Here is a 26,776-nt window from a genome sequence, read left to right on the forward strand (position 1 = left end):
TCTCTCTCTCCCCCAACATGCACACGAGTGCATTGACCAAGTTATACTCTCTCTCTCTCTCTCTCTCTCTCTCTAAACACCCATATTTTAAGTGGGAACAACTCAGCAAGCTGTGGCAAAGGCCATGTTTTCTCTTGCATGGGGTGTGAAGGGGAAGATGACACATAGATGGCTCCCATCGTGGACCCAAAAACATGACTCGGCTCGATCAAGACAAAAGAATCCACGTGTGGATGGACCCAAATGATTCCAATCTCCATCAAGATTTTTCTATCCTTTTTTCCCTTTAATTATTTAATAAATAAGAATTCTTACAATGGGCATAGCATATACATTGACGATTTGCATATGTGATTTGCATGTGATCTCAATGGGCATAGCATATACATACATACATACATACATATTCTTGACTTATATGGAAAATCTTAACTCTATGCCATACTTTACTATTGTTATTGTTGTTGTTAATAACAATTAATTAATTCATGCCTCCAATAAATTTTGCTTCTTTAGAGTTTATTGCTATCACCCATTGGAACATTGTAACATGCAACACACACACACAGACATGGGCTCAAATTGGGCTATATTTTTGTGATGTTAAAGATACACAACCCATGGGCTTACTTTGGCATTGAGCACAAATATAATGATCTTACTATGTCCATAATACCCTCCAAATGAGTAAGTAATCCATCCTTTCTGACAACTTAATAAATAATCGAAATTAAAATTCAAATTAAAATTAAAATAGTTCGTTCCGGCTCGAAATCGGAATCGGAATTCGAACCGGTAATTCTCGACCCGAAACAGATTGAAATCGATTCGATTTGGTTTGATTCCAAATTCGATAGAATCAGCACCGTCGGTAGCGGAATCGGACGGTGAGAGCTGCTCGTTGCGTTCTTGTGCGCTCTTCCGCATCAGTATGTGAAGACTCCTTCCATTTCTTCGCTGTATACTGTTCATCGTCGTTGCCTCGTGGGTGGGGAGCACACCGGCCTGCCTGCATGTGATTCCGGCCATCCTCTCTCTCTCTCTCTCTCTCTCTCGTGGTCCCTTAGTCTCTCACCTCTCGTCCCCACGCCGGTTTGGCCCCCCGCCAAACGCGCGGTGGACAAGGCGGGCTCGCCGTGCTCCGCGGTCCCCCCATTGGGCCGCCTCGTCCGCACCGGTCCATGCGCCGCCCGCCCACCAGGATGGGCGCTGCCGTCGTCCTGTCGGCGGGGACCTCCCCTTCCCCCTCCCCACTTCTGCCAAGCCTGCGAGACTCGTTCCCTGCTTCCACCTCTGACTTAGTTAGGCAATGATGCCCCGCAGTAGCTGTTGATGCCGCCTGCTGCAGCTGTTCCATATGATGCTTTACACTGTACCATTTACCTAGAGATTTGGCTCCGTCTCCTCTCTCTGCGGGGGACGAGTGTGTTCGCCGCCTCCGTCTTCTGCCGCCGTAATTATAGAAGATGGTAAACGGTAGTTGGGCCAAATTGGGCTTTTCCAAAATTGGGCCATAGCAGTTCATGGGCCTCTTTTATGCCTTCCGCCTCAGTTCTCAATTCGTCCCCGCGCTCGCTTGCCCCAACATATGCTTATTGAGATCCCTCCGCTTTCCCCTTTCCCCATGCGCATGCCTTCTTCCCCGTCCTCTCTGCTCCGATCTCTCCGAGCTTGGGATCGACGAGATCGGGCGACCGATCCTTCCTTGTCAGTTGGAGGCAGATCGATCGAGGTGGAGGCTGGTGGTTCTTGCGAAGGGATGACGTCCGGGACGAGGATGCCGACGTGGAGGGAGAGGGAGAACAACCGGCGGAGGGAACGGCGTCGGCGGGCGATCGCGGCCAATATCTACGCTGGACTGCGGATGTACGGGAATTACAAGCTCCCCAAGCACTGCGACAACAACGAGGTCCTCAAAGCCCTCTGCGACGAGGCCGGCTGGACCGTCGAGCCCGACGGCACCACCTACCGCAAGGTACTCCCTCTCTCCATCCCTATTTTTTCTCTTCTTCTCTTCTTTCCCAATTCTTGCGCTTGATCTTTGCTGACAATCTAGTAACGATCGAAGGGCGCCAATGGTAGCATGTCAGTGACGCATTGGTTTTGGTCCATGACATGCTATCCGTGCGCTTGGATCAAAGATAGGATGGGGTGCGGCGGCGCAAGTTAGCAGAGGTGTTGTACTGTGCGCACGTTACACAGCTCATGTCTCATGTGAAGCCCGCGAATTCTGGGGGGCCGAACGTGTCCTAAAGTTCCCATTCACGATAACAACTTCCTGTGTTTCCTTTCAGTCATTATCGGCTGCAATTCTTTTTTTCTTTTTCTCTTCTTTTTGGGATCTAATAATTTTTATTTGCTAATGCTTTATTTGACATGTCTGCAAATGGTTAAATTAATTTATCCCTAAGAAACTTTTGGATCGGTACGCTTAAATGGCCTTATATTTCCTTAAAAAAGTTTTCTTACTGCATATAAATTGCTGATAATCATGAAGTAGGTGAGCAAAAATTGGATATTTTTTTTCTTTATGTTCCTTTGTAGAACAGTATATTCTTTTTGACTGGGCCACTTTGTGGTTGTTCCGATTGCAATTAGCTTCACTAATATTGAGATGTTTTGATAGAATATAGTGATTTTGCAACCATGACTTTAGTTAAATTTGCTTTCGTGCAATATACGAAAAGTCTAGGTCTTTAACATGATAATTAGTTCTAGATAGTAATTTACAAAGATACTGTCTTGAGACTTTTCGTGTTAAAACTCTTACATCTCCCAAATGCAAACCGGATGGAAGATAAATGAACTTGATATGTAAACCCAAGTGCAAGATAATAAGAATACTTTTACGACCGTTTATTGTGATACTTTACAACTATTTGCTGTTTGTGTGCTCTGAACCATCTTTATCTCAATGTTAATATCTTGTCCGTTTTATGTATTTGTAATTTCCTTGTAAGCTTTTAAACTATTGCCGTGATCAATTAATCTCATCTAAAGTGCAACCTTCTTCCTGCAAAGATGTCCGAAGGGGTCTTATGAGACAGTTGTGAGTTTGTCTTTACTATGTCTTGTGCATCATCAGTAAATGCCTTTCGACTGCTTAATTTGAATCTCCAAATATAAAATATCTTATGTGGGTTTGCTCATGCAAGCGTGCAATTTCTTAGTATGATTTTCAAATTTTCCATTGCAGGGGAGTAAACCTTCAGTAGAGTGCATGGATGTAGTTGGGGGCTCAACCTCTCCAAGCCCGTATTCTTCAAACCAGGCAAGCCCATGCGCATCTTATAATCACAGTCCTGCCTCTTCATCCTTTGCGAGTCCTGCATCTTCATCCTACATCACCAATACCAACAATTCTATCAATGGCGCTGATGGTAACTCCCTCATTCCCTGGCTTAAAAATCTCTATTCAGCTTCCTCTAGTGCCTCTTCATCCATGTTTCGACACCAACAGCCTCTTTTCATGGGTGGTGGTTCCATAAGTGCCCCCGTGACTCCTCCCATGAGTTCCCCAACTGCGAGTACACCTTGTATTAAGACCGACTGGTATGATCAAAGTGCACAACCATTATGGCCCGGTACCAGCTACAAATTTTTACCAAACTCAACTCCACCGAGTCCTGGGCGTCAGATGATTCCAGATCCTGCTTGGATTGCAGGGCTGCAGATTGAGACAACATCTCCTTCATCCCCCACCTTCAGCCTTGTTTCCTCAAACCCATTTGGGTTTTCAGGTGGAGGCTCTTCAAGAATGTGGACACCAGGGCAAAGTGGTACCAGTTCCCCTGTCATGCCTGGTATAATTTGGATGCCGGGGCAGAGTGGCACCAGGTCTCCTGTCATGCCTGGTATCTCGCACAACATCGATGTTCAGATGTCGAATGGCATTACTGATGAGTTTGCATTTGGGAGCAGCAGCAATGGCAATAGCCTGCGAGGACTGGTGAAGCCCTGGGAGGGTGAGAGGATCCACGAGGAATGCGGACCAGATGACCTCCAGCTCACTCTTGGCAGCTCAAGGACCAGGGCTGATGCCTAATCGATTTGAAGATGACCGTGCGCTCTAAAGTTTTTATAGTCTCATGGTTGTGCTTCATTTGTTGCTGTTCCTGAGGAGAGGAAAATAGAGGCCACCTAATGGTTTCTAGCAAATAGCCTTCAACCTCTTTCGGGTACCTGATATAATTTATTTTTGTTGGAAGAATTTACATGCCAGTTCAGTATGCAGTGTATACTAATCGACCAGAGTTCTACTTGCCAAATATTTGCATCCAGGGAAGAACTATGGGCTTATTACTGTCATCTTCTTTCTAGCATTGTGTTTTAAGCTATCAGATCACATTCTAGTCTTGTCGCTTAGGTTCCTTGTATGATACTCATTGCTGTACTCACTTGTATAACCCCGAACGAGCATCTGTGTGTTATTTGCTCTTTTTTCTTGTAGAAATTTGAAATTTATTACAAGTTTTTTGCATGGTAAATTTGTTAGTTGCAATGTGTTGTCTGGTACTTTTTTTGTTTATAATGTCTGCATTTTCTCCGGCATTATGTACCAAATATGTTGACACAAATAGATATTTTGAAAATTATACGCTCTTTCTCTTTAATCATTTGGTGACTAAATTGATCCAAAAGCTTCTTCTCTTAAAAGTAGACTATTTTTTTGTCACCTTTGCATTTCATAATTTGTTTCTTATAATACTAACTTCTTCCCATCAGACAATGTAGAGAGGATTTAGTCAATACATCTATTGCAAAGTTTGTGTTTGACAGATCAAATTTGCAGAGTTGGCATGAACTTTCAAGTCATTAGGGAAAAGAATCGAAATTTCTAATCAATATGATTGCATGTCAAAGGAGTTGTTGAGCTTCAAATAACCTACCCTACCTTTCAAGACACACCATCAGCTTGTTTGGGTGGAAACAACCATGTCGTCGGCTCTATCTACTCGTATTTTTGAGTTCACCAGTTATATGAAAGAAATCAATAATTCAGCCACTGGATCTAGAAATCATAATTACAATTAGTAAGCTATATCTTTTCTCATATGTTAATCTAATGAGCATTCTGTGACTCTCAATAAACATTGGGAGTAACGATGTCTCATCATTTTGTTGTCCAATATGTAAAACCATTAATATATCCTTCCCTAAATACGTCATAACAGGACATGCATACGGATCCGAGGAACCAACTCCCCAGAATAAGACAGACAAATTGTCTTGTAGATAATTATGGAAAATCTTTAATGGAAATAATGGGTTATATTATCCTATCCAAAGCAGACATGAATCGTCCGTTTCTTTTTTTTTGATGTGTTTGCTGGTGGGTTGTTGGATCAGCTTCCAATCTTCTCTGCACTGTTTCTCGATCAGTGGTTAGTCCAGAGATGCAAGAATTGGGCTATGAAGGGCCAATAAATAGAACCCTAAATGTCATTGGACTCGACGTTGTCTTCTTCCTTGCCTCTTTTTTAGGTTGTGGTGATCCAGAAGTGGGAGAGATGAGTAGGGCGGGAGAGGCCTGTTGTTCTGATGGCTCGGAAGAAAGGTTTGTGGAGGAGAGGAGTGCTGCTGATCGAGGAGAGGAGCGTGTTACTCTCGATCATGCAGGAGGCGGGAGCTGTTCAGCCGAAGCTTGTGTCTTCACCTTCTCTTTCTGTTTCCTCCAAAAGGTGATGTCCCTCCCCCTATGTCCTGCATCCTCTCGGATTCTAATCTTGTAGCAATTCTAATCCAGATCATTGCCGAGATCTTGGGCACCTACTTTATGATATTTGCTGGGTGTGGTTCGGTCGCAGTGAATCTAAGCACCGGCATCGTCACATTCCCCGGCATATGCTTGGCCTGGGGGCTCGTGGTCATGGCCATGGTGTACTCCCTCGGCCACGTCTCCGGCGCCCACTTCAATCCCGCCGTCACCATCGCCTTCGCCACATGCGGAAGGTTCCCGTGGAGGCAGGTCCGGATCCACATCTACTATGCAACGGAGTTCGTGCTTGTTACCGGGCAAATTCTTACTGCTCCTAACCGCACGACCCATGTCGCAGGTGCCAGCTTACGTTTCAGCTCAGGTTTTGGGATCGACCATCTCGATCGGGACGCTGAGGTTGCTGTTCGGAGGGAAGCATGGCCAGTTCCTGGGAACGGTTCCCGCCGGCTCCGACCTCCAGTCCCTGGTTCTCGAGTTCATCATCTCCTTTTACCTGATGTTTGTGATCTCCGGCGTCGCCACAGACAGCAGAGCAGTGAGTATAGCTGCCGCAATGACGTCAAGCACAGAGTTCACAGATTACATGCTTGCTTCACACATGGGTTCTTCTGTGCAGATCGGAGAACTGGCAGGGTTGGTAGTCGGAGCCACCGTGGTGGTAAATGTGCTCTTCGCCGGGTACTGCAACCACAACCTAACCTTTCGGTTCCCATCGAATCCTTGCATGAACTTTGAGCTGCATGACGTTGTCGACTGTTGACAGGCCGATCTCAGGAGCATCGATGAACCCGGCGAGGAGCCTCGGCCCGGCGATCATCGCAAACCGGTGGGAGGGGCTATGGGTGTACATCGTGGGTCCCATCTGCGGCACCGTGCTCGGTGCCTGGGCCTACAATCTCATCCGCTTCACCGACAGGCCCCTGCTTGAGATCACCAACACTGCCACCGCCTCCTTCCTCAAAAGACTCACCAGGAAGGACTCCGCCTGAATCATCTGCCAAAGGAGTCTAAACTTGTAGGTAGCAACGCAGGGCTTTCGCTTGCTCTGCTGGTCCATTGTTGAGCATGGATCGCTTCTCCTACAATGATACCAAATCGTCATCCTATTGTTCTATAAGACGTGCAAGACATTCTTTATTCTACAGAAGATTGTAAATTATATATTATTAATAAATTTACTATTCAGAACCATTTACTAATTATTATTGATGAGAGAAAAATCCGCCGGAATCAATTCAATGGGAAATCGATCGGAGATTTTACATTGTAATGTCGTATCGTTCCAACATATCGGGAGGGCTCAACTCCCAAATTTGGGCCCCAATTTAAAGCCCATTGTTGGGCCCAATTAGAACATCGTTCGCCGACGTTCCTGATTTGGTTTCCATGTGTTACCGACGTCGTCCTTAAGACATTCACCCTTCGCTGGCCACCATTTTTAGCTCTTCTTGGCGTCGTCAGCCCGTTCGACCCTCGCTTCCCGGCCATCCGAGGTGAGGTTTTGATTCCTTTCTTGCTTCTCTTCCCTCTTCCGTTTTTCTTGATTCTTGTAGATCCTTCGTTTTCTTTTCTCGTTTGCTTCGCGATTGCGGGATCCGTTCCCAAATCTAGGGTTTCAGATCTGTGACCAGGGGACCTTTCTTTTGGTGATTTCGCCAGTCGTTGTTCGTGTCTTTTGTTGCTAATTTGGATCTAGGGTTATGGATCGTTTAGGGTTTCGGTCTTCGGTTCTGATGGTCTTTATGGCTTTCTGAGTATTTTTTGTTATATCGCGCTCGTCAAATTTGGTGTTTTCTTTTGAACTTGATAGGGGTTTTGATGCTCATCTATCAGAATTATCACCTTGTAGTGCGTGATCCTGGCTTCGCACCTCTGAACAACAAGAAGGCGACGTTGCCTTTTCTTGATAGATAAAGTTGTCTGATATAATAATTAAGAAGTTATCTTGTCAAAAGCTAAATTGGCATGATGGTATTGGATGTACATGACAGAAGTGGCTGCGTTACGATTTCATATATGCCTTAAGGCCGAATAGGTCAGAGTTGGTTCACCCATTTAATTGTATATGTTGAAGCAAGATGAAAGCACTTATGATATAAAGACCTAAGATCTGGTGATGATATACAATTTGACTGATTTGGGCTCAAATCGTGATTTCTCTCAGTTTATAAGGTTAACTTTTTTTTATTAAGATCACTTGCTAGCTATTGTTGGTTTTTCTTTGTTCTATCTCTGACACTGGGGTTAGTCTCTTACTCTAATCCATTTTATGGAAAGCATATTTTCTTCTGGTAGATTTGGTTTTTTCTTTTAATCATAGTGCTGGGGTTGTTGATTTCCATTTCTCATGATTTTTATACTGTCAAAACCATGATAGTGTGCTCCTTTAAGCAAAGTTAATTACTCACAAACTTCCTTTTTAGGTTGAGCAATGTGAATAGCTAGTTGTGGGCTCATACATCTTTTTGTGTTGTTTTCTATTTGGATGATGTGAAACATGGGTTTTCTTGACAATGCCATTCTCTACATTTTCTTTTTTACATTTCCAGATAGTTCCTTAAGCAGAAATATTGTAAAAGATAAACAGCTTAACATGAAAATGAGACAGTCTTCTCCGGAAATTCAGTTTGCAACGAGAACAGGCATTGACACTTAGTTGATTTTATTCCCTAAATATTAAACTTTTGTCAAAATGCTACGTTTGTTATAGAACTGTGTTTTGCCCCTTTTTTCCATGAACACATTGGCCTTAAGTCGGGTTTTGTTTGCATCTGTCTTTGCATTTTACATCATGTAACCTTTTCCTTATTTCCTATCACATATTGTTTCCTCCGTCAAATAATAAATTATTTGTGTTCCTTTCTGATCTACATCTTCTGACCCTAAGACCTTTAATTTGGCTGAAATCCTTCAGTAATTGGAGTGAAGATAATTTTTTCGAATAGAACATTTTCATGGGGAAGAGAAAGTCAACAGCGAAGCCTCCTCCTAAGAAACGAATGGACAAGCTTGACACGGTCTTTTGCTGCCCTTTCTGCAACCATGGAAGTAGTGTCGAGTGTCGCATGTAAGTTCATGTGATATTACCTCCTTTTTTGCAAAGATCACCGTGCGATGATTGTTGGGAGAGCATTCTTGGAGTAATATTTGGTCCTTTTACTCATAAAGTTGTTTGTTTTATTATATGCAATTGCACTATAGAAAAAGATGTGTATGGTAGGTTTGTTCCTCCTGGTGTTTTTAGGCTGTATCTATTTAATTATCTTCCGTGATTGATTTTTCTTGGCAGTGACATGAAGAACTTGATCGGGGAGGCTTCATGCAGGATTTGTCTGGAAAGTTTCAGCACTACTGTCAACGGTATGACCGCTAGTATATCAAATTTTTGTAACCGTGTTCATTAGACAGACTTGGTTTCGTACCATATTGATCGCCACATGTTTTATCCATGAATAGTTGATACAGCAAAATTCTTTAGGATGTGCTTTCGGCAATCCTTATTGGTTTTTCAGAGTAGGGATTTTTCAAAGAGAAATCAAGCAACAAAGACTTCTCAGAACTTGTTTTCGCTGACAAGACATGTATATTAGTCTTCAAATCCAGGATGTTTGGTTCACGAATCAAAGAAAGATTATAAGTAATATGCTCCTTACAAACTGGTTCCGTTCAATGCCTCATGAGCATCCATTCATGGGACCTTAATAACCAACCTATTTCCCTCTATAAAGTTTCAGAACTGGTGAGATTGTATGTAGATTGTCCTCGTCAAATGTCGGGCCCATTCCAACTGGCATATATTCCTATCATATCCACTTGCATCTATCTGCGCATTCAATTATCATTTATTGTTTGTTCTTAGAATCATAAAAATATGCTGACCTGATGCTCTCTCTTTCGTTTTGTAGCACTGACGGAGCCTATTGACATGTAAGTTTATCTCCATGATATGTTTTTGTGGGTCAATAGCTGAAAACCGAATCAGATAATCAGCAAATTCCACATTTGTTTTGCAGATACAGCGAATGGATAGATGAATGCGAAAGGGTCAACAATCCTGAAGATGATGGTGCATGAACATTTCTGCCTGGTGGATCATGGGTCGAGCCTATATATGTTGTGATGATCCTTAATGTTGTAGAATAAAATATGTTCCTATGGAGTATGTCGAACGGTGTGATATTGTTAATTTATACTCTACGGGTACATTGCATGGTTTGGCTACTTGCTATGTAATAAATTGTTATTTGCTTCGAAACTGTAATTTATCGCCCTTTCACTCGCTAATAATTCTCACAAGAAATTTTGGCGTAAAAATCAAATACATTTTGTTGGTTTAGGTGGAGACATTTTTTTATTCCAAAATATAAACTTTCATGATCTGTGGCTTTGTTAAATGCAGGCTAAGGACGTAGCAGTTTACCGGACGTTGTTTATCGTGTGCAAATGGAAGTTTGTCTTCATCATCAGCCTCGACAAAACGAAGTCAGCGAGAACAGTGGGGCGGGGGGAAGGTTTCCACATCGATCGACAAACAGTAGCTGTGAAAACTTGATCCCGCTAGAGATGTGTACATGGCCGGAGAAGGTGTTCGAGCTTAAGACATGACCAGTTGGATGAAGAATTTGCTCCACAAAGAAATGGAAGACGAGGCCCATCTCATTCACCAACATCATTCACCATCGATCACTTTGATCAACAAATGCATGCCAGATGTCCGATGCTACGACACGAGAAGTTGACCCTAAACTGTACCAAGAAATTACTCAGGGAAGATCTATTCTTTCATGGGGTTGGAGTTAAGGAGGCCACGGAAACCTGTACCGACTCTCTCTCACTCTGAAGAACTGTGAGGGGGAGGCCATCCTCACCCACAGCCCTTCTCTGATCTTGCTGATGAGAGAAGTTGCACGCACCAGATGAACAAAGGAGAAGAAACTGCACATCTTTATTTGCAAGGTCACATGCAACAGAGAAAGAAGGGAGCTGAGAAGTAGGGAAGAAGCAAACGTGAAAAGGAGGACCACCAACAGGCCGGCTCCACGATATGAAGACGACAACTAGGACTCGTTCCCCACATGAGAAGGGAAGGGATAAGCTGCTGATCCACCACCGAGACCGTCCCCCTCCACCCCGCCAAACTCACCCCCCACCCACACCGGACCACCATAAAATCCTATGGGATCGCTGGTCCCCGGGAATTGATGTGCACCGCCACCATCTCCACCGCACAGCATCATGCCCTCCTCGCCATCCCCCGCCACCATACTCTGCCCGTCGAACTGCCAACGACCTACCCCTCCTTCCATCTCCAGCACCCTCTCGTACTCGTCCCCCGACCGGAGCCGAGCGCGCTTCTCCCCTCCCTCGATCGCGCCCGGCGCCGGCCCCGCGCCGAGGCGGCCGAGGAGCTTGGGATCCCCGGCCACCTTGACCAGGAAGGCCAGCATCTGCCTCGGCTTCCGCTCCGTCTCCTGCACCCTCCTCCACATCTCCTCCACCCTTTCGGCTATCCTCCTCTGCTCCTGCTTCAGCCTCACCACCTCCGCAGCCACCCTCTCCTCCATCCCCTCTTCCTCCTCCCCCTCCTCCTCTCCCCTCTCGTTCTTCTTCCTGCAGCCGCTGTTCCTCCGCACTATCAGCCTCAACAGATTCGTCTGTCCTCTCAGAAACGACGCGTGCGCGAACTCCCACCGATCGGGATCCACCTTCCGAAACCCCTACATCCAACAACACGCAGGCCAAAATGAATTCATACGGCTCAACTGCTACCTTTCGTGATCCGACCGACAAGACTTACACACGCTCACGTACATAAGTGTTGAGCTGGCGGACGAAGCTGGAGAAGTTGCCGTGCTTGAAGTGGGAGGGGAGGAGGAGCTGCGAGAAGGCAAAGGGGTCGACGACGACGAAGCTGTTGTTGTCGCGGCCCCAGGCAATGACGGCGTTCGTGGAGGGGTCGTCCACCATGCGGTAGGTCTTCAGCACGAAGGGAGCAGCCACCGGACCGCCGCCACCCCGTCCTGCTCCTCCACCGTTGCCGTATTGGTGGTGGCCGCTTCTGAAACAGGGGCTGCCGTCTTCCATGCTAACGCTGGACGAGTAAAAGCAAAAGTGGCGGTCACAGCCGCTGCCGACCGACGCGGAGGTGTTGCAGAAGATGGCTAGAGTTGGTGGGAGGAGGTGGTGGGTTTTGTAGCGGTCGCGAAAGCGGGGAACAAAAGGGTGCCGACAGGTGCAAAGACTCCGGTGGACGCGTGTCCCTCCCTCCCGATTCTTCCGTCAATTCCCATCCACGAAAAAAGAAGACAGCGAAGGCGAAGCAGATCGATGGCAAAAGAGGGAAGCATGCCACGAATTAGTCCCTCTCCCATCTCCCCGCCGGTCCCGCCGAGGACTCATCGTGGTTCCCAGTTGGCGGTCCAGTCCTTGCACGACACGACGGCAGGCGAAGGCGTCGAGCACAGCACGAGGTGAAGCATTTTTGTCATGGCATTTTCCGCATCTTTGCAGCCATTTGATTTCTCAATGAGCCACAATATTCGTGTAGTAGGTGGCGAGGTCTGAGTGCTCCACGTACGTGGCCGGGACAAAGCGACCACAGCGACCCATCACCGCTCTGCGTCAGTGTCAGCATCTGCATCATCTAACGCTGCAAAAAGCCTTCATCTCTTCTCGGGTGCTGAGATCGCGTCGAATGTATCCGTAAATTAACGATACACGAAAGAGGACGTCCGTGATGAACACACACTGGTCCTTACGATCGTCTGAGAACGTTTCTTAATGCTGTACCTTTCCATGAACGTCTCGAGGGATGCTCGGGTAAGGAAATCTATCTTAGGGCATGCGAATCCAGTGGGCGGCGGTTACCAAAGAAGGGAAGAAAAGGAAAGCATAAAGAAAAGTCCAATATGGAAGCTGATCTCTTGTTGACTTTTGCCGAGATAAAGGCCATGTAATTGACGTTTTAATTTGATGGTAGAAAATGGAAATTACATATAATGATCTTATTCTTATTTCTATATATTTAAGTTAAACAAAACTCGAGAACCTATGCACTAAGTTTCATAGATAAATATTAATGAGGGTAATGTTATGGAGAAATACTAATCATCCAAAATCTATAACAACACCCACTGCCGGGTCGTATCAGGAGATGCAGTCAAATGAAATCTGTCGCCATCCCTTGTAGATTTTGGGTGTCGTTTCGTGGATTCTTGGGCTCAGTTCTAAGACTAATTTTGTGGTGAGGAGTACACACACCTGTAGTAGGCCATGCCATTGTCACTATCATTTGAATCATCATCATTATTATTTTTTTTTCTTTCTAAAATTAGAATTTTCTTTTGATTTCATCATGTGAGTACCAATCACTGAGATGTCTCATCATCATCACCACACACAACACACACATATATATTTATATACACAGAAAAAAAAAAAGGATGCACAGTATCTATCTATGATGATCTATAAAATTTTTTATCAGATAATTTAGCTAGTATATTTAATATATATATATATATATATATATATATATATATATATAGGATGAGATTTGTTTCCCGTTTTGGATATGCAGTCGTGGCTCCCACCCCACAAAAAGGAAATAAAAAAGGCGAATCTTTCAAAAGATTGCATTCAATCTGACACCTGCTTTGGCCTATTTTCTCGGAAGCTTATGGGGTCACTCCTTTAATATATAATTAGGTTCTGATCTTACAATACAAATCGAGCAAAATAAGATGAGCTCAGTCTTCAATCAGCTGTTTGGGGAGATGGATAGAAAAGAAAGTATCCTTTAACCTGAAGATAAATTCTGATAAGATAGATTGTGATGAGATCGTAGTTGGATTGCTATTCATCTCAAAAGTTTTAAACTCAAAGTATAGGAAATGAAAGATCCAAAGCCTAATTATACTGCGAGAAGTGGAATATGACAACCATACAAAATGATAATATACTGCGACATAATACACGTACGTAGCTAAAGTTGAAGTGATAATAGATGACAGCAACGAGAACGAGAACGAGAACGAGAACGAGAACGAGGACAGCATCCGCACCACAGTACACACCAATATTGACGACAGCTGAACACACTTAGATAAGAGTACGTCAATGCATGCAGTTGAAAGCTATAAAAGCACGCTTCCTAAGTCTTGTACTTCCCTTCGTTGGCTTGCTCGAAGATTTCGGCCTGCGTCGCGGCGATGCCGTCGGAGGTGATGGCACCGGCGAAAGCGGTCTTCACCTGCCGGGTGGTGAAGGGGTACCTGCTGTTGGCCATGGAGTTGAGGAAGGCGGCGGTTCCCTCGCGGATGAGAGCGCCGTACCCGTCGGTCCTGGTGTTGGTCAACGCGTCGGTCAAGCTGGGGTTGCTGCCAAAGATGGCGGCACAGCCGTGGCCGAAGAGATCGCCTATGGTGCCCAAGGAGCCGATGATGGCGGCTATGGCATCAGGGTGGGAACCCCAGAACCTGAAGACAACGGAAACGGTGATGAGGACGGAACCGCATCGATCACATACAGTTCATGGAGCTTACCTGCAGGTGCCGGTGAAGAACGGTGGGATGTGGGGGTCGGTCGTCGGCGTGGAAGGCGTGGATGGGGAATACGGAGGGGAGTAACCGCCGCTGGGCGTTGGTGATCCCTGAGAGGGCACTGTGGGAGTGCTGCCATAGCTTCCTCCATGAGAGGGCACCGTGGGAGTAGTGCCATGGCTTCCTCCATGAGAGGGCACCGTGGGTATGCCATGGCTTCCTCCATGAGAGGGTGTTGGGGTGCCGTAGCCACCACCGGACGGGGTCGGACAATTTGGTGTCCCGTGTGAATCTGCACCCGACCAACCACACGATAAAGCTCCAAAAGATCCGTGACACAAAGCTGTCTATATCTATCTACATATATCGATGAGCGTAAGATGTACTGTATGGATCGGTGCTTCCCTCAGGACGGGACACAACAAATACGTATACATGGAGCAGGAACGAGAGCTTACGTGTGGGAGTGCTTCCGGTTGCTGGAGGATAATAGTTCTTCTGCTCGGCAAACTCCTGTAGACTTCGGCTCACGACTGGAGTAAACACATTGTGAGAAAGCAACCCAACTAGAAGAAGACAGACCAAGGAAGTCTTCCCTCTTCCTAGCCACCGGTCCATGCTCGCCAGAATGGAGTTGAAATGGAAAGGAGAAGATAGAAGCAAGCAGCTGCAATGAGCAACCAGGGAGGGAGTGAGCTTGCACATAAATAAGTAGAGAGAGAGAGAGAGAGAGAGAGAGAGAGAGAGAGAGAGAGAGAGAAAAGGGAATAGATCGACAGCAGGGGGGAGCATTCATGAGCATAAATTTCGGTAGGACGGGGTAGTAAGTGGTTGGACGACGACATTAAATGGTTCTTGTGACATGCTATTGACCAGCTGGCCCTCACACTCAACTCATAAGATCGCATTCATCTGTCGATTTCAATTCAATGTGTATCAGTTAATGGAATCACATTTAGAGCGAGACTTCATCTCTCCACTTCAAGTTGAAGCCTAATAAATTTCTCACATGTCTTAAAGAACATGCAGATACTACCAATTCCATTAATGGCCTTTCTATCATCGGGATTGAACCAAATACTATCAGATTAATCATCATCTGCTTCTATCACTGTTCTTGAAACTGCACACAGTATTTATCATCTCATGATTATTTCTTCTCACTCTCGAGGGTAGCTATAACAACATCCAGATTAGTAAGATTAAGATTAACCCTATAAAAAGCTTGATGGATATAATAAAATATCATGGTACTTCGAGGGAGTCGTGTTATTCGCTGCGGTAACTCTCGTCAGCAGTTGATCGGAGAAAAGTGCCTTTGTTTTCTTCCTACCTTGTCCTTTAAATGAGCAACGACAGGAAGTAGTTGAGGCCTGACATGCACCAGAGTGCCGTGTAGAGGACAGCCTAGATTTGCTTGAACTTGTTTTGAGCTCCCTTCAGCAACAGGGCTTCGATGGGTTGTGGATTGGCGGTCTACAGTCTACAACACTGCAATTGCCATCATAACTCTGGAATCCAGCTACTGCTAAAGTACCGCGATCGACGATAACAGGTAATTGATTTGGTTGATGATTCCAGTATGGTTCTTCGAGGTAGCAAAAGTTTGGCAGGAGCAGAACCATGTTCTCCGAAACATATCGTGAACGGCAGAGTTGAAGTGGAAGTACGCAGCAGTGTGCGGATTCTCCCCACCGCATGTGAGGAGGACCTTCCAACCTAACAGTGGACACCACCTTTTGTGTCTCTTTATGGCACATGTGAAGACCTTCCAACCATTCAGTAATGAGTCTTTTAGGTTTGGGTGTTTTTTGTGTTTTTGTTTTTGTTCTTTTTTGTTGCCATTCTCTGTACATTTCTTTATCCTTGATTGATTCTGTAATTGAGAGAAGTGAGATGTGAATTGGAAGGGCAAGAGATGTTAGTTATCTAATTTAGCTCGTAAAAAAACTTTGATAGATCATCGTAAGGTACTATGATCATCGAATCCCGCATTCATTATTTATTTAAAGAAAAAGGATAAAGTATAAATCTTTTTTTTTTTCATATAATCATGGTTATTCAACCTGTTTAAATTGGATTACAATACTTGTTAATCTTCATTTTCTCTTTATTTGAGTTTATAATGCATTCAAAAAGTTGGATATATATAGTATCCAAATAGCTAGAGGTCATTCTCGGAGGAGATGTGTAGTCCAATATCTTACATAAAAAATCATCAACAATAATAGTTATGATATCATGCTCAAACTCAATAAGTGCTTTATTAAGTCATCGAGTCTAATCATTGATCCAAAATGTTTCACATAAACAAATTCACAAGAATAAAAATGCAAGAGGAACAAAGATGTCAAACAAGAGAATCTACAATACTAGCACCAGATCTCTCCAGAAAGAAAGAAAAATGGCATCGATTCACATTTGCACCTCAACTAAATAAATGCTATCGCACAATCGCTTGATTTATTGGGAAAAGCTAATATCTGTTATTGATGTATCAGTGTGTATGAAAGAAAGAAAAAAAAGAAAGAAAAATGGCCATGATATACTGTCATTAATATATAAAAGTGTAAAACGTCACATACATTAGGGAAAAGCTAATATCTGCACAAGTAGGATAATGACATGAAGCTGCATCTCTCAAACTGGCACCGGGTTCCCTTCCAATGCCTCTTTCCCTGTTATACCCTCTTTCAAGTTCTTGAAGTACTCATCATAGTCCTTCTCCGGTGGAGGGTTTTCGGGGTCGATCACATACAGCTCACTAAACGGCACAGTACTTTTCACCTACAAGCAGGAAGAATTGTCGAGCACAAGAGATTGCAGTATCATCAGCACTATTTTCCAGTAAAATTTGTCCAACATGATGCAGTAACATGTTTCCTTCAGTTGCCTTCATTTGTGTTAAGGTGAAATATTACATAATTGGCTTTCATAAAAGAACCACTATGCAAAAAAGATGCTGCAGACGATCGTTGACATAAAGACTTCATAACTGATTGATCACATGCAACTAAAGCCACAGATGGGCCATCGATCAACATCCATGGAGCCCCTTGCATGGTCATGATGTAAATGAAGGTTGTGTTTAAATTTTTCTTTCAGAAAAAGATGGCCAAGTTCATAGTTCCATAAAGAAAGGGTTTTGCCAACTCAACAAAGCACATGCTCCATCATTTTATGACCAAGGAAAATGAATACGTGATGTACTAAAGTTGAAACCTCATTGGAAAAAAATAATCATTCTCTAGCTAGTCTTGATGGGCAGTACTTCAAGCACAGATCATACAGACCAAGATATCACAAAATTAAATTTCTGCAAAAAATTTAAGGTGATACAAGTCCAAATGTGGAAGAACCTGTTGGATTTAAACTTGTTAAAGTATCATAAAGAGGTTATTTTCATCAAAAAAAGATTCATTGCATCAAGAAAGAGGTTCATTGCATAGAAATAAATTAAATATCTATGGAAGAACAAGCTAAATTGGCTATTGGTTCTCAAAAAGATTTGATTCATTTTGAGTACAATTAATGTAACGTATCTTTGGGGATTATATAAACCCCATTGGATCATGAAACATATAGAGTTTTGAAGTTGTAAAGAATTTTGAGTGAAAGATCAAATATCTTGCCTTGTGTTACTCTTCCTTTGTGTGATAAACATATTTCTTCTTCTTATCAAGTTCAACAGAACCTTAATCCTAGGTTAAAATTAAGTTCTTTATATATCTGTTAATATCAATTTCCATCTATGTCATTGTAGATTATAATGTTCTTTCATTTTAGTTGATGTAAACAGCTACCTTACGATAGACAGATATACAACAAATGTCAACATGAAATCTATTTACCTCAAAGGTCTTCCCACATGCATATGGGCTATCCAGAGCTGCAATGCAGATTCGTGCAATCTCCTCCCTTGAAATTTTACCCTGAAAGCCACAGATAGTAGGCATGCTCCATTTAATGTTGCGTCTTTGTTTTTTGGTTTTAGTGGGTCATACATTTCATGTGATACTAATAAAGACTCATGCTTAAGATATACAAATACATGTCCAAAATATAACTCCCAAGTGTCTTGAATACCGTTATATTGTCTCCTTGATCGAAAATGAGATCAGCTCCTGCAGGTTCTTCTGTTAGAGCACATGGCCGAACAATTGCATACGGAATACCACTTTCACGTAACAAATCTTCACCCTAAATAAAAATCAGAAGAATTGTAAAAACTTATTCTTGTAAAATTTTCCATTACCATAGAAACTCAAAATGATTACCGATCATAACTGTGAAATGTGCTTGAGTAGAACCACTTATTGTTACATAGTCCAAAATTTTAGTAATGCACAATATATTGACAACACAAAGCAACATTTACATCAACATTTGGGAATAACATACATGTAAAGTTACACATGAAAACTTTACTATTGTTGTAGGTGTTCCAGTTGACAATCTATAATTCTATTGTGTATTGAGGGATTTCAGATGTCCTGAGAGCATGATGTATTGTACTTGATATAGAATGCAATGTTTCCAACTATAGAAAAACAAATTCAGAACCATTAAGAAAAATGAAGTCTTTAGTGAACACCTGATACATGGGTAACAAAACTAAAAAACATTGCAAAATTAGAAGTACTGCTTAGATGCACACGTCCATATTCTTAATTTGACAGTATAAACTGACTCTGTAAAAGTTAGTATATTCCAAATTTCACACTATTCAATTTAGAAAGACATCAAAATCAATTTCAGTATTTATTTTATTTTAGATTCTTCCTAAATTACGTATCTGATTGTTACTTGCAGACATCAAATTTGTTTAGCCTAGTTGAGAAATACCATAATAAGTCAGTACAAAAACTGCTAAATAAATAGAAAATTGCAACCCAACCTATTCATAGTCAAAATGGACATCATTGTGTTGACTACTCATCAAATAGAACTTGCTATATTTCTTTATCAATTTTCAAATAAATTAGGAATCAGGATTTAACTGTTCTAGATAAAATCTGATTTGTCAGAAAAATTCTTGAACACAAACTATGATGCTTTAACTCTTTTGCCCGAGCATAATCAAGTATACAGGAATATAATCAGAAAATTATTATGCTCAAGTTCAGTGAACTCACCTTCAGTTTATATGTGAGGACAAAGCCTAACTCCTTGTTCAAGCGCACTGCAGGCGGTTGTTTGCTTAAATCCAGTCCAGGTCTGCCAGGTCGAGTAACCCCTGCGGAACTCACATGTACAAACCTGCATAATAAAGCCATATCATAAGTGCGATTCTTTCATAAACAACTCGCCATACCCTCTATGCCAGACAGCATAATGCCTTGACCATGTTGGTTTTAGGCCTCGATATGTTACAAACTCCTACTAGGTTTCAGAGCTTCCACAATAAATCAAAAGTATGTTATTTCTGATGAAGAAATGAAACCTGGGAGTGATAGGCTCATTAATGTATGCTCGTATGCTGGAAAATGGAAGCTGAAATGAACCTTCCACAAAAGTTGGGTTGAGTTTCCCATCATACTCAAACTTGCTGTACATGAGCTGTAAAAGATTGTCTTTTTTTTTTTAGATGAAACATTTGATTATGACAAAGAATGGGAGAGAGAGAGAGCACAAGAAACAAGCCTGCAGCGAAATTATTTTGCTCGGGTCAAAGGGGGCAGCATCTGTCACAGTTCGAGCACGAAATATAGGCCTAAATGAAGAAAATGGCAGCTTTATCTGAATACAAAAGAAAATATAGTTAGCACGGCTAGCTAATAGTTGTGACACTAGGCATATAGAATGGAGATAACATACTGTCTGCCACTGCTCCTTTGTGGTGTCAAAGCTTGCTGTATAACCCACCGTATCCCAATCATAACTAGTGCGTAAAATGAGCTTGTAACGACGTCCATCACCTTTAACTCTCATTTCAATACCGTCATATGCTGAAAGGTCTTCAGGTGTAGAAAAATTCTGGACCATAAAAAATTGAATTTTCAAATACATAGTTCAAATTGCAAATTAGTTTAGCAAAGCAACAGAAAAAGGAACAAATACTAATTTATCTATAATCATGAAAGAGCCTAATTTGACTATCAGTCACACAATCAGGAGAAGAATATGGAGGTCCCTTAAATATAAAAAAAGATGTTGATAGCATCTAGGATAAATCTTGTGATATTAGGTAATATTAAATTTCTTTAGGTCACCCAACTAGAGAATTTTATATGAGATAAGAAGACAACCATTAATAATTGAGGCCTGGTCCCTGGAAATATTACTTGAGCATCATAAAGTGTATGTTCTTATTGTGGCAATTGGACTATACTCTCCAAAAGCATGTGCCAGGAATCATTTTGGAGCTAGACCTCAAAGTGATACAAGAGTAATTATATAGGAAAATTCTACTAATTTCGAAAATGAATTTTCAGCATATTTCATAGCATTAAGGTGACTACAAGACCAAAGACAATATTACATTAACAAAAATGGAAAGTAGCTAGAACAAGAAAATCTAAGAAAAGTTCATAATTCATGTATATGTCAAATGGCAAAGCTTGACCAACAAACTAACATAGCTTTCACTTGAGATTGTTCAATGATCAAATACGCCAACACTTGCAAACTCACATATACTCCATGCGGCTGTCTTGCAGCTTTGTTCTCAAATTAGTAAATCATATATGAAGTCAATTACCTTGGTCCTGATACTGGTGAATCCACCATTGTTTGCAATTGAAACAACACCTGAATAAATATGTATATATATATATAAGATGCATATGCGAAAATAAACATCATTAGACAACTAAACTAAATATATAGTTTCAACTTAGGCCACTGCACAAAAGTGAGCAGGAGCACAAGGATAAACCTTTGAACAACCCAGTCGGTCCGCCATCTTCGTTTCCCTTAGGGTCAACCTGGAATCCACTTTCACTAACACCTCCCATGACAACATCATCTAAAGCACCCCAGATAAGCTTCCCTGTGATATTGCCTGCTAGCATAAAGTAGATAGAACAACTAAAACTGTGTTGTCGATGCAAACAATATCTGAATGACTTAATATGTAATTTGTTATTTCTGTTGAACACAATTGGTAAAAATAAAAGGAAAAAGGGAAAAAAATTTAAGGATCTTTGATTTTCCAAGTAATGCGTACAAGTAAAACCAAAACATGGTTAACAAAGAGGGAATCTTGGAGCATTAAACGTAAAGCAGTCACTGTTATAAGATCAATATCCAATAACAATTGTGCATTTCTTACCATTTTCAGAAAGACCAAGTAGACAAATCATAGAAGCATACATAAACATCCTTTAAGTAATTAATTAAATGAAGCATACTTAAATAAATATCACATTTATACTTATGTATAAGAATTAAAAACATTTCATCTTTACTTATAATGTCAAGATTTTTTATGATCTAATGTCGAAGTAGGTCAGTAGGTATGTGCAGTAAATCAGATTACATACCTTTGAATCCAAATAACAATTCTCCATCCTGTAGCCCTACACTATTCTTCACTGCATTAATCAGATTTTGCATTCCGATATATTCTACTTTTTCTGGTGAATCTCCTTTTATCTGACAATTAATGAAATATTTGGCATAACTATGCTAGAAGTTTGAAGAGCTAGTAAAAATTCTTGACGAATTAACTTTAGCAACAAAGAAGATCGTTTCAGCACCTCAGGTTCGAAAAATTTAATCCCCTGTATCAAACAAGATTAAACTATTGTCAGGGAAGAAGTAGGAACATATTTTCTAAATGAGTCAACAGATAAATCATGGACAACTGCAGAAAGTGAAAACCAAGTCAAAGATATGCCTCATTAGATGTATCTACGTTGTATAACATACTTGGCTGTACTTTGCTCTATCAGGAGTATCCCCTTCCTTTGGGCCGATGATAACAGAAGCTGCATTGATGACTTTTTTCACCCCTTTGAAGTATTCGGGAGAAAGCGTTTCCATCTTAGTAATATCTCCAACAATCTAAAATATTTGAATCAAAGCAGCTACCACTAAGTACAAGAAAATGTTGCCTCTCATTGACATAAATTAGCAAGTTAAACCCACAAAGTACCTAAAGGATTTGCAGGAAAAAGTAACAACAGTAGGGAATTTTTAGGAGATTTTCAAATGTAGTAAAGCATCATGGAACCTCTAATATGTTGAAATAATAAACTAGTATTCATAGATGTAGAAAAAAATTACATATATATTTTGTAAAGTAAAAAACATTATCTAACAAAACCCAAGTTGAATTTACATCACTCGATAGAATTCAACCTTCCTCTTACTTCTTTGGCATTGAAGAAACTTAAACTGTATCGACAGAAATTATAATAATATATGCATCTCACCAAGTCAACATCAGGCCCTAACATGGATCTTGCCTTCTCTTTATTTCTAACCTGGATTTTAAGAAATAAAAAGACTTAGACTTCGATTGATGAGAGAAAGAGAATAGAACTTTCTAAATTCCAGTATATATTTAAAGAGTATAAAGGATACCAGTGCACAAACAGGAAACCCTTTATTCCTTAAGATGTTAACTACCCTTCGTCCAACACCACCAGTGGCTCCAGCTACCAGCACCATATCAGAAGTTTCCATTTTCTTTATTAGTTCAGTTGATGTTGGACTTGACAGTTTTTCGATCAGAGATTCGATGAACTTCATAAATGAAAATTAATCATTATAAATGATATAAAATATTATACATGTTATAAGAAAAACAAAAGGGATACATGTATTCATACTTGAAACACGAAAGACCAACCTTGGCAGGATTAGGAGGTCCATTAAAAAAATACAATGTTCTAATGAATCTACCAAAATCCCAAGTTTGCCGACCAGACTCAGCAGATATAGCTCCCTTGTACTTTCTTGAGTATTTAAAAGGAGGCAGAGCTTCCTTGTAAAGACATGGATCCGATCTATAAGCATGTGGGATAAATTGCTTAGCACGGAGGGATAGCACTTGAAGATGCAAGTCACCGGAGTTTCTTTTGCAAGTGTGTGATGAAGAAATCCCCTGAAGCAAGGACCAATACAATAAGAATTCCATTGTGGTGACCAAGTCCAGAAAGTTTCATTACAAATCCTTGATCGTTTAGCGTCAGAATCGGCCATAATCATAAAAATAATAATGTTAACATGGATTTATAAAAAAAAAAGAACTATAATAAAGAAATTTATTTGTGTAGATTATTCACTTTGTTTGGCTAAAAATTAACAGTAAGGATCAGCTTTTTTTGCAATCAGGATTTTGGATAAGTACATGGATATAAATGATACAGATAAGTTGGTGGAAGACCCAAACTGCAGCTTCATGTATACATAAGAATATGGTAAAGCAATTGTCCATGCATAGTTTAGTCAGAGAAAAAGAAAACTATAGAATGTTGTCCTGAAAAACATCATATCATCGTAAGCGAACTTGTTGATTCAGTCAATCCAATTAATATACACAGTACATTTAACTCAATTTGGAGAACAATATAATCATATCAGTTAGACATTAAATCAAAGATATCATAAATTACTACATTTTACCAGCCAAAAAATTCCATTTTGTTAAAACAAAGGATTTTTGCTATGTAAGCTGATGTTATGCATAGTCCAAGTATAATGTAGATCACTAAAAAGAGAAGCCATTTCTCTGAGCTGATAAATATATAACACTCTTACAGACACTCATATTCCTGCACCTCTTAAAACCCATCTTTTCCTTTGAAAAACCTATTATCACCACATAATAAGTTATAAAATCCCTTTTAAATTTCAGATAGATGTACTGCCAACGGAGACCATACGAAACTTGGAATGACTGTTTCAAAATTTAAGGTAAAATCCCTACTTCCAAATACAATTCTGTTGATTGTTTCTTAAAATCCAACAAACGATCCATAAAAGCAAGTACTTTTCCCTAAAAATGATTTTTCATTTGGCCAAAAGATATTAAGAATTTGAAATTGTTCTCAAGAAAAAAATCTAATTAAGCTGATTAAAACCTAGGAAGTTACTTGAAAAGGTTTTACGTGGTCAACTAACATTTTGTGCTGTTGGTAACTATATGCATCTACTGACCTATATAACATTTAGATTATAAAGGACAAGTGAATAAAATATTTCAACATTTGGTACCTTTTACTAAAAGATCAAATTTTCTTACTGTGTTGTTTCCTTAATTTTTCTGAACATGCACTTATTGATCGTCAGTACCGCATAATCAATGTCCGTATCATCAGAAACTACCCAAAAAGTATCAAAATTTCCTCGATTTACTATAATAAACAGACATGGAACGCAAATTCACAAAACAAACGAACATGTATATTTACCACAAAAGAAAATGGAGGAATGAGGACGACCATAATGATGATGACGATTACTAGTGGGTAAAAAGAGATCAAGATTGTGCTATCACTCGAACATCAGAAATCGGGTGGCAAAAGTTGTACCTGAGGATCGAGAAGAGCCGAAGCCGAAGATCGCAAGGAGAGACCGCAGCAGCACTCCATTTCTCAGCAAACTTCAGGGACCATACTTTTGCCTAAAGCAGATGCGAAGTGATAGATACACCATTTCTAGAGGGGCAACTCGGACCACAAGACCCGGAGAGCAGATTGCGGCGGTGCACTACCCCTCGCCCCCGCCTTTGCTAAAGAACTCACCACAGAGCCATCAACGACAAGAGCCGATCCGATCGAATCAGACGGCGTCGATGGCTTCCCTCGCTTAATATACAACTTACAAGCGGAACACGACATCGCGGCGGTTTCCTTCCCGGTTCCCGCGCGCACAGATGTCCTTTTTTTGCCGCGAAATCTCGCCCTTCGCGGCTTCGAACGGATCCCCTCCGACTCCTATCATGCCGAGCTCTCCGAGGAGCGAGCAATGAATCTTGACCCGCTCGCTACCTGTTCGACAAAATGCGGAAGAAGTGGATCAGCTAAAGGCAGTGTCCCGTACTCGACATCATCTGTCCCGTACTTGAATAGAGCCGGATATTACTCCATAAATATATCAACTATATACTATATATATGTTTAACATTTTTATTTTGTTCTTGGCAAAAGTTTCATATCTAAAACTTATGATTGATAGATCTGAATAGTGTCTAAATTTTGCCCTATAAAAATTGTCCAAATATACAAAGGTAGGAGGATCAGTAAATATAATAAGCTACATTTGCTCTCTGTTCCCCGTATATCAAACTAAGTTAAACTACAAAGTTAGTATTTTCTTCTTCTTAGAAACACAACACGCAACGATTTAATTACATTATGTCATCCCTTTGTCTATGTTAATTAGTGTTGGGAAGAAACATGTTAACGCGGAATAATTCTTTTCCCTCTTTGTGTATCAAAATAGGTTCCTCATCAAAATACCAACTTGATATCAAAATGCTAATATCAATCAGCACAACATAAACAATAGAGCAATAAATCAATCACACAGTGAGACCAAATCTTTTTAACGTGGAAAACCCAATGTGGAAAAAACCATGGGACCGTAGTCCACCTCAAACTTCCACTATCAATAATAATGATAACAGGTTTACAGTAGGTCTTCTCTAGAATAACTAGAGGATCAGAATAACATCAAGATCATAGATCTTGGCTCAATGATAGCATACCTTCATCACGTAGGATGGATCTCCTCAAAAGAGAATTCTAGGTCTCACAGAGTGGATATCGCAGGAAAGTACCTTAGAGAGGGTAAACTGCATATCAACACCGTTAGGATTGTAGAGTTTGCTGCAAGGATTCTCCACATAAAATTTGGGCCAAAACTGACAACGTTTGGCCACCGATCGTCAAGCAGAAAAACTCAGAAACCTTACTTTCTCTCTCTATTTCTCTCTCCTTTTTTTCTCGGCACGCCGCAGGCTGCACGCTGCAATTTCACTGTGCGCACACACACACCCTGCACCTGCCCAATTTTGCCCTTTCTCTGTTAATTACTGATTTGGGCTCAATAGGCCCAATTGTCCAAGCCCACAGATGGGCTGGACCCAACAATTCTCCCCCTCCAGCTCATACGGTGGGCTGTACCAAGCCCGCTCTTCGCCTACATGCTTCAAGTTTCTCCTTAGGCAAAGACTTTGTCAACATATCTGAACCATTCTCATTGGTATGTACCTTTTCCAACTGTAATTCTTTCATCTCAAGCACATCACGAATCCAGTGATATCTCACATCAATATGCTTGATCTAGAATGATATGTTGAATTCTTGGAGAGGTGAATAGCGCTCTGACTGTCACAGTAAACAGTATATCCTTCCTGTTTCAAGCCCAATTCCTGTAGAAACTTTTTCATCCATAAAGCTTCCTTGCAGGCTTCAGTAACTGCTATGTATTCTGCTTCTATGGTTGATAGAGCAACACACTTCTGTAACTTAGACTGCCAAGAGACTGCTCCTCCTGCAAATGTCATCAAGAATCCCGAAGTGGACTTCTTGGAATCAGTATCACCTGCCATGTCTACATCTGT

General features: G+C 41.3%; 6 protein-coding genes across 6 annotated transcripts; 3 read left to right on the forward strand and 3 right to left on the reverse strand.

The window, feature by feature from the left end:
• Positions 1 to 1,573: 1,573 nt before the first annotated feature.
• LOC135625402 (BES1/BZR1 homolog protein 4-like) lies at positions 1,574 to 4,480 on the forward strand. The gene is made up of 2 exons (XM_065130181.1): positions 1,574 to 1,975; positions 3,197 to 4,480. Exons 1-2 carry the CDS (start codon positions 1,589 to 1,591, stop codon positions 4,043 to 4,045), a joined length of 1,236 nt encoding a protein of 411 aa, XP_064986253.1. The 5' UTR covers positions 1,574 to 1,588; the 3' UTR covers positions 4,046 to 4,480.
• An 837-nt stretch (positions 4,481 to 5,317) lies between these two features.
• Positions 5,318 to 6,940, forward strand: LOC103969409 (aquaporin NIP1-1-like). Its single transcript, XM_065130182.1, has 5 exons — positions 5,318 to 5,681; positions 5,747 to 5,968; positions 6,057 to 6,254; positions 6,336 to 6,397; positions 6,483 to 6,940. The coding sequence occupies exons 1-5, from the start codon at positions 5,397 to 5,399 to the stop codon at positions 6,706 to 6,708; spliced, it is 993 nt and encodes a 330-aa protein (XP_064986254.1). The 5' UTR covers positions 5,318 to 5,396; the 3' UTR covers positions 6,709 to 6,940.
• Positions 6,941 to 7,064: 124 nt separating this feature from the next.
• On the forward strand, positions 7,065 to 9,980 carry LOC135625403 (transcription elongation factor 1 homolog). Its single transcript, XM_065130183.1, has 5 exons — positions 7,065 to 7,212; positions 8,634 to 8,786; positions 9,009 to 9,079; positions 9,625 to 9,646; positions 9,733 to 9,980. Exons 2-5 carry the CDS (start codon positions 8,674 to 8,676, stop codon positions 9,791 to 9,793), a joined length of 267 nt encoding a protein of 88 aa, XP_064986255.1. The 5' UTR covers positions 7,065 to 7,212; positions 8,634 to 8,673; the 3' UTR covers positions 9,794 to 9,980.
• Positions 9,981 to 10,647: 667 nt separating this feature from the next.
• On the reverse strand, positions 10,648 to 12,186 carry LOC103969411 (heat stress transcription factor C-2b). Its single transcript, XM_009382925.3, has 2 exons — positions 11,531 to 12,186; positions 10,648 to 11,436 (listed from the first exon to the last, which is right to left on the reverse strand). The coding sequence occupies exons 1-2, from the start codon at positions 11,801 to 11,803 to the stop codon at positions 10,777 to 10,779; spliced, it is 933 nt and encodes a 310-aa protein (XP_009381200.2). The 5' UTR covers positions 11,804 to 12,186; the 3' UTR covers positions 10,648 to 10,776.
• Positions 12,187 to 13,612: 1,426 nt separating this feature from the next.
• LOC103969412 (protodermal factor 1-like) lies at positions 13,613 to 14,950 on the reverse strand. The gene is made up of 3 exons (XM_009382926.3): positions 14,718 to 14,950; positions 14,263 to 14,551; positions 13,613 to 14,196 (listed from the first exon to the last, which is right to left on the reverse strand). The coding sequence occupies exons 1-3, from the start codon at positions 14,875 to 14,877 to the stop codon at positions 13,872 to 13,874; spliced, it is 774 nt and encodes a 257-aa protein (XP_009381201.2). The 5' UTR covers positions 14,878 to 14,950; the 3' UTR covers positions 13,613 to 13,871.
• Positions 14,951 to 16,794: 1,844 nt separating this feature from the next.
• Positions 16,795 to 25,131, reverse strand: LOC135625404 (protein HIGH CHLOROPHYLL FLUORESCENCE PHENOTYPE 173, chloroplastic-like). The gene is made up of 16 exons (XM_065130184.1): positions 24,741 to 25,131; positions 23,057 to 23,311; positions 22,789 to 22,950; positions 22,638 to 22,688; positions 22,132 to 22,266; positions 21,960 to 21,983; positions 21,744 to 21,855; positions 21,137 to 21,262; positions 20,960 to 21,009; positions 20,077 to 20,235; positions 19,903 to 19,998; positions 19,703 to 19,818; positions 19,395 to 19,518; positions 18,346 to 18,459; positions 18,111 to 18,191; positions 16,795 to 17,046 (listed from the first exon to the last, which is right to left on the reverse strand). Exons 1-16 carry the CDS (start codon positions 24,798 to 24,800, stop codon positions 16,900 to 16,902), a joined length of 1,812 nt encoding a protein of 603 aa, XP_064986256.1. The 5' UTR covers positions 24,801 to 25,131; the 3' UTR covers positions 16,795 to 16,899.
• Between the last annotated feature and the right edge of the window lie 1,645 nt (positions 25,132 to 26,776).

This window comes from Musa acuminata, chromosome BXJ2-10 (assembly GCF_036884655.1).
Source record: "Musa acuminata AAA Group cultivar baxijiao chromosome BXJ2-10, Cavendish_Baxijiao_AAA, whole genome shotgun sequence".
In the NCBI taxonomy this organism is placed as follows: domain Eukaryota; kingdom Viridiplantae; phylum Streptophyta; class Magnoliopsida; order Zingiberales; family Musaceae; genus Musa; species Musa acuminata.

What these genes read in the sequence shown, in the direction of transcription:
- LOC135625402 (XM_065130181.1), top strand. Translation starts at nt 1,589, where the DNA reads ATGCTTATTGAGATCCCTCCGCTTTCCCCTTTCCCCATGCGCATGCCT. An exon ending in ACGGCACCACCTACCGCAAG is followed by an intron (nt 1,976 to 3,196) that starts GTACTCCCTCTC and finishes TTTCCATTGCAG; the next exon opens with GGGAGTAAACCTTCAGTAGA.
- LOC103969409 (XM_065130182.1), top strand. Translation starts at nt 5,397, where the DNA reads ATGCAAGAATTGGGCTATGAAGGGCCAATAAATAGAACCCTAAATGTC. An exon ending in GAAGGTTCCCGTGGAGGCAG is followed by an intron (nt 5,969 to 6,056) that starts GTCCGGATCCAC and finishes CCCATGTCGCAG; the next exon opens with GTGCCAGCTTACGTTTCAGC. An exon ending in GTAAATGTGCTCTTCGCCGG is followed by an intron (nt 6,398 to 6,482) that starts GTACTGCAACCA and finishes GACTGTTGACAG; the next exon opens with GCCGATCTCAGGAGCATCGA.
- LOC135625403 (XM_065130183.1), top strand. Translation starts at nt 8,674, where the DNA reads ATGGGGAAGAGAAAGTCAACAGCGAAGCCTCCTCCTAAGAAACGAATG. An exon ending in AGTAGTGTCGAGTGTCGCAT is followed by an intron (nt 8,787 to 9,008) that starts GTAAGTTCATGT and finishes TTTTCTTGGCAG; the next exon opens with TGACATGAAGAACTTGATCG. An exon ending in CTGACGGAGCCTATTGACAT is followed by an intron (nt 9,647 to 9,732) that starts GTAAGTTTATCT and finishes TTTGTTTTGCAG; the next exon opens with ATACAGCGAATGGATAGATG.
- LOC103969411 (XM_009382925.3), bottom strand. Translation starts at nt 11,803, where the DNA reads ATGGAAGACGGCAGCCCCTGTTTCAGAAGCGGCCACCACCAATACGGC. An exon ending in TCCGCCAGCTCAACACTTAT is followed by an intron (nt 11,437 to 11,530) that starts GTACGTGAGCGT and finishes TGTTGGATGTAG; the next exon opens with GGGTTTCGGAAGGTGGATCC.
- LOC103969412 (XM_009382926.3), bottom strand. Translation starts at nt 14,877, where the DNA reads ATGGACCGGTGGCTAGGAAGAGGGAAGACTTCCTTGGTCTGTCTTCTT. An exon ending in AACCGGAAGCACTCCCACAC is followed by an intron (nt 14,552 to 14,717) that starts GTAAGCTCTCGT and finishes GGTCGGGTGCAG; the next exon opens with ATTCACACGGGACACCAAAT. An exon ending in TTCTTCACCGGCACCTGCAG is followed by an intron (nt 14,197 to 14,262) that starts GTAAGCTCCATG and finishes CGTTGTCTTCAG; the next exon opens with GTTCTGGGGTTCCCACCCTG.
- LOC135625404 (XM_065130184.1), bottom strand. Translation starts at nt 24,800, where the DNA reads ATGGAGTGCTGCTGCGGTCTCTCCTTGCGATCTTCGGCTTCGGCTCTT. An exon ending in GACCTCCTAATCCTGCCAAG is followed by an intron (nt 22,951 to 23,056) that starts GTTGGTCTTTCG and finishes TCATTTATGAAG; the next exon opens with TTCATCGAATCTCTGATCGA. An exon ending in CAAAGGAGCAGTGGCAGACA is followed by an intron (nt 19,999 to 20,076) that starts GTATGTTATCTC and finishes TTTTGTATTCAG; the next exon opens with ATAAAGCTGCCATTTTCTTC.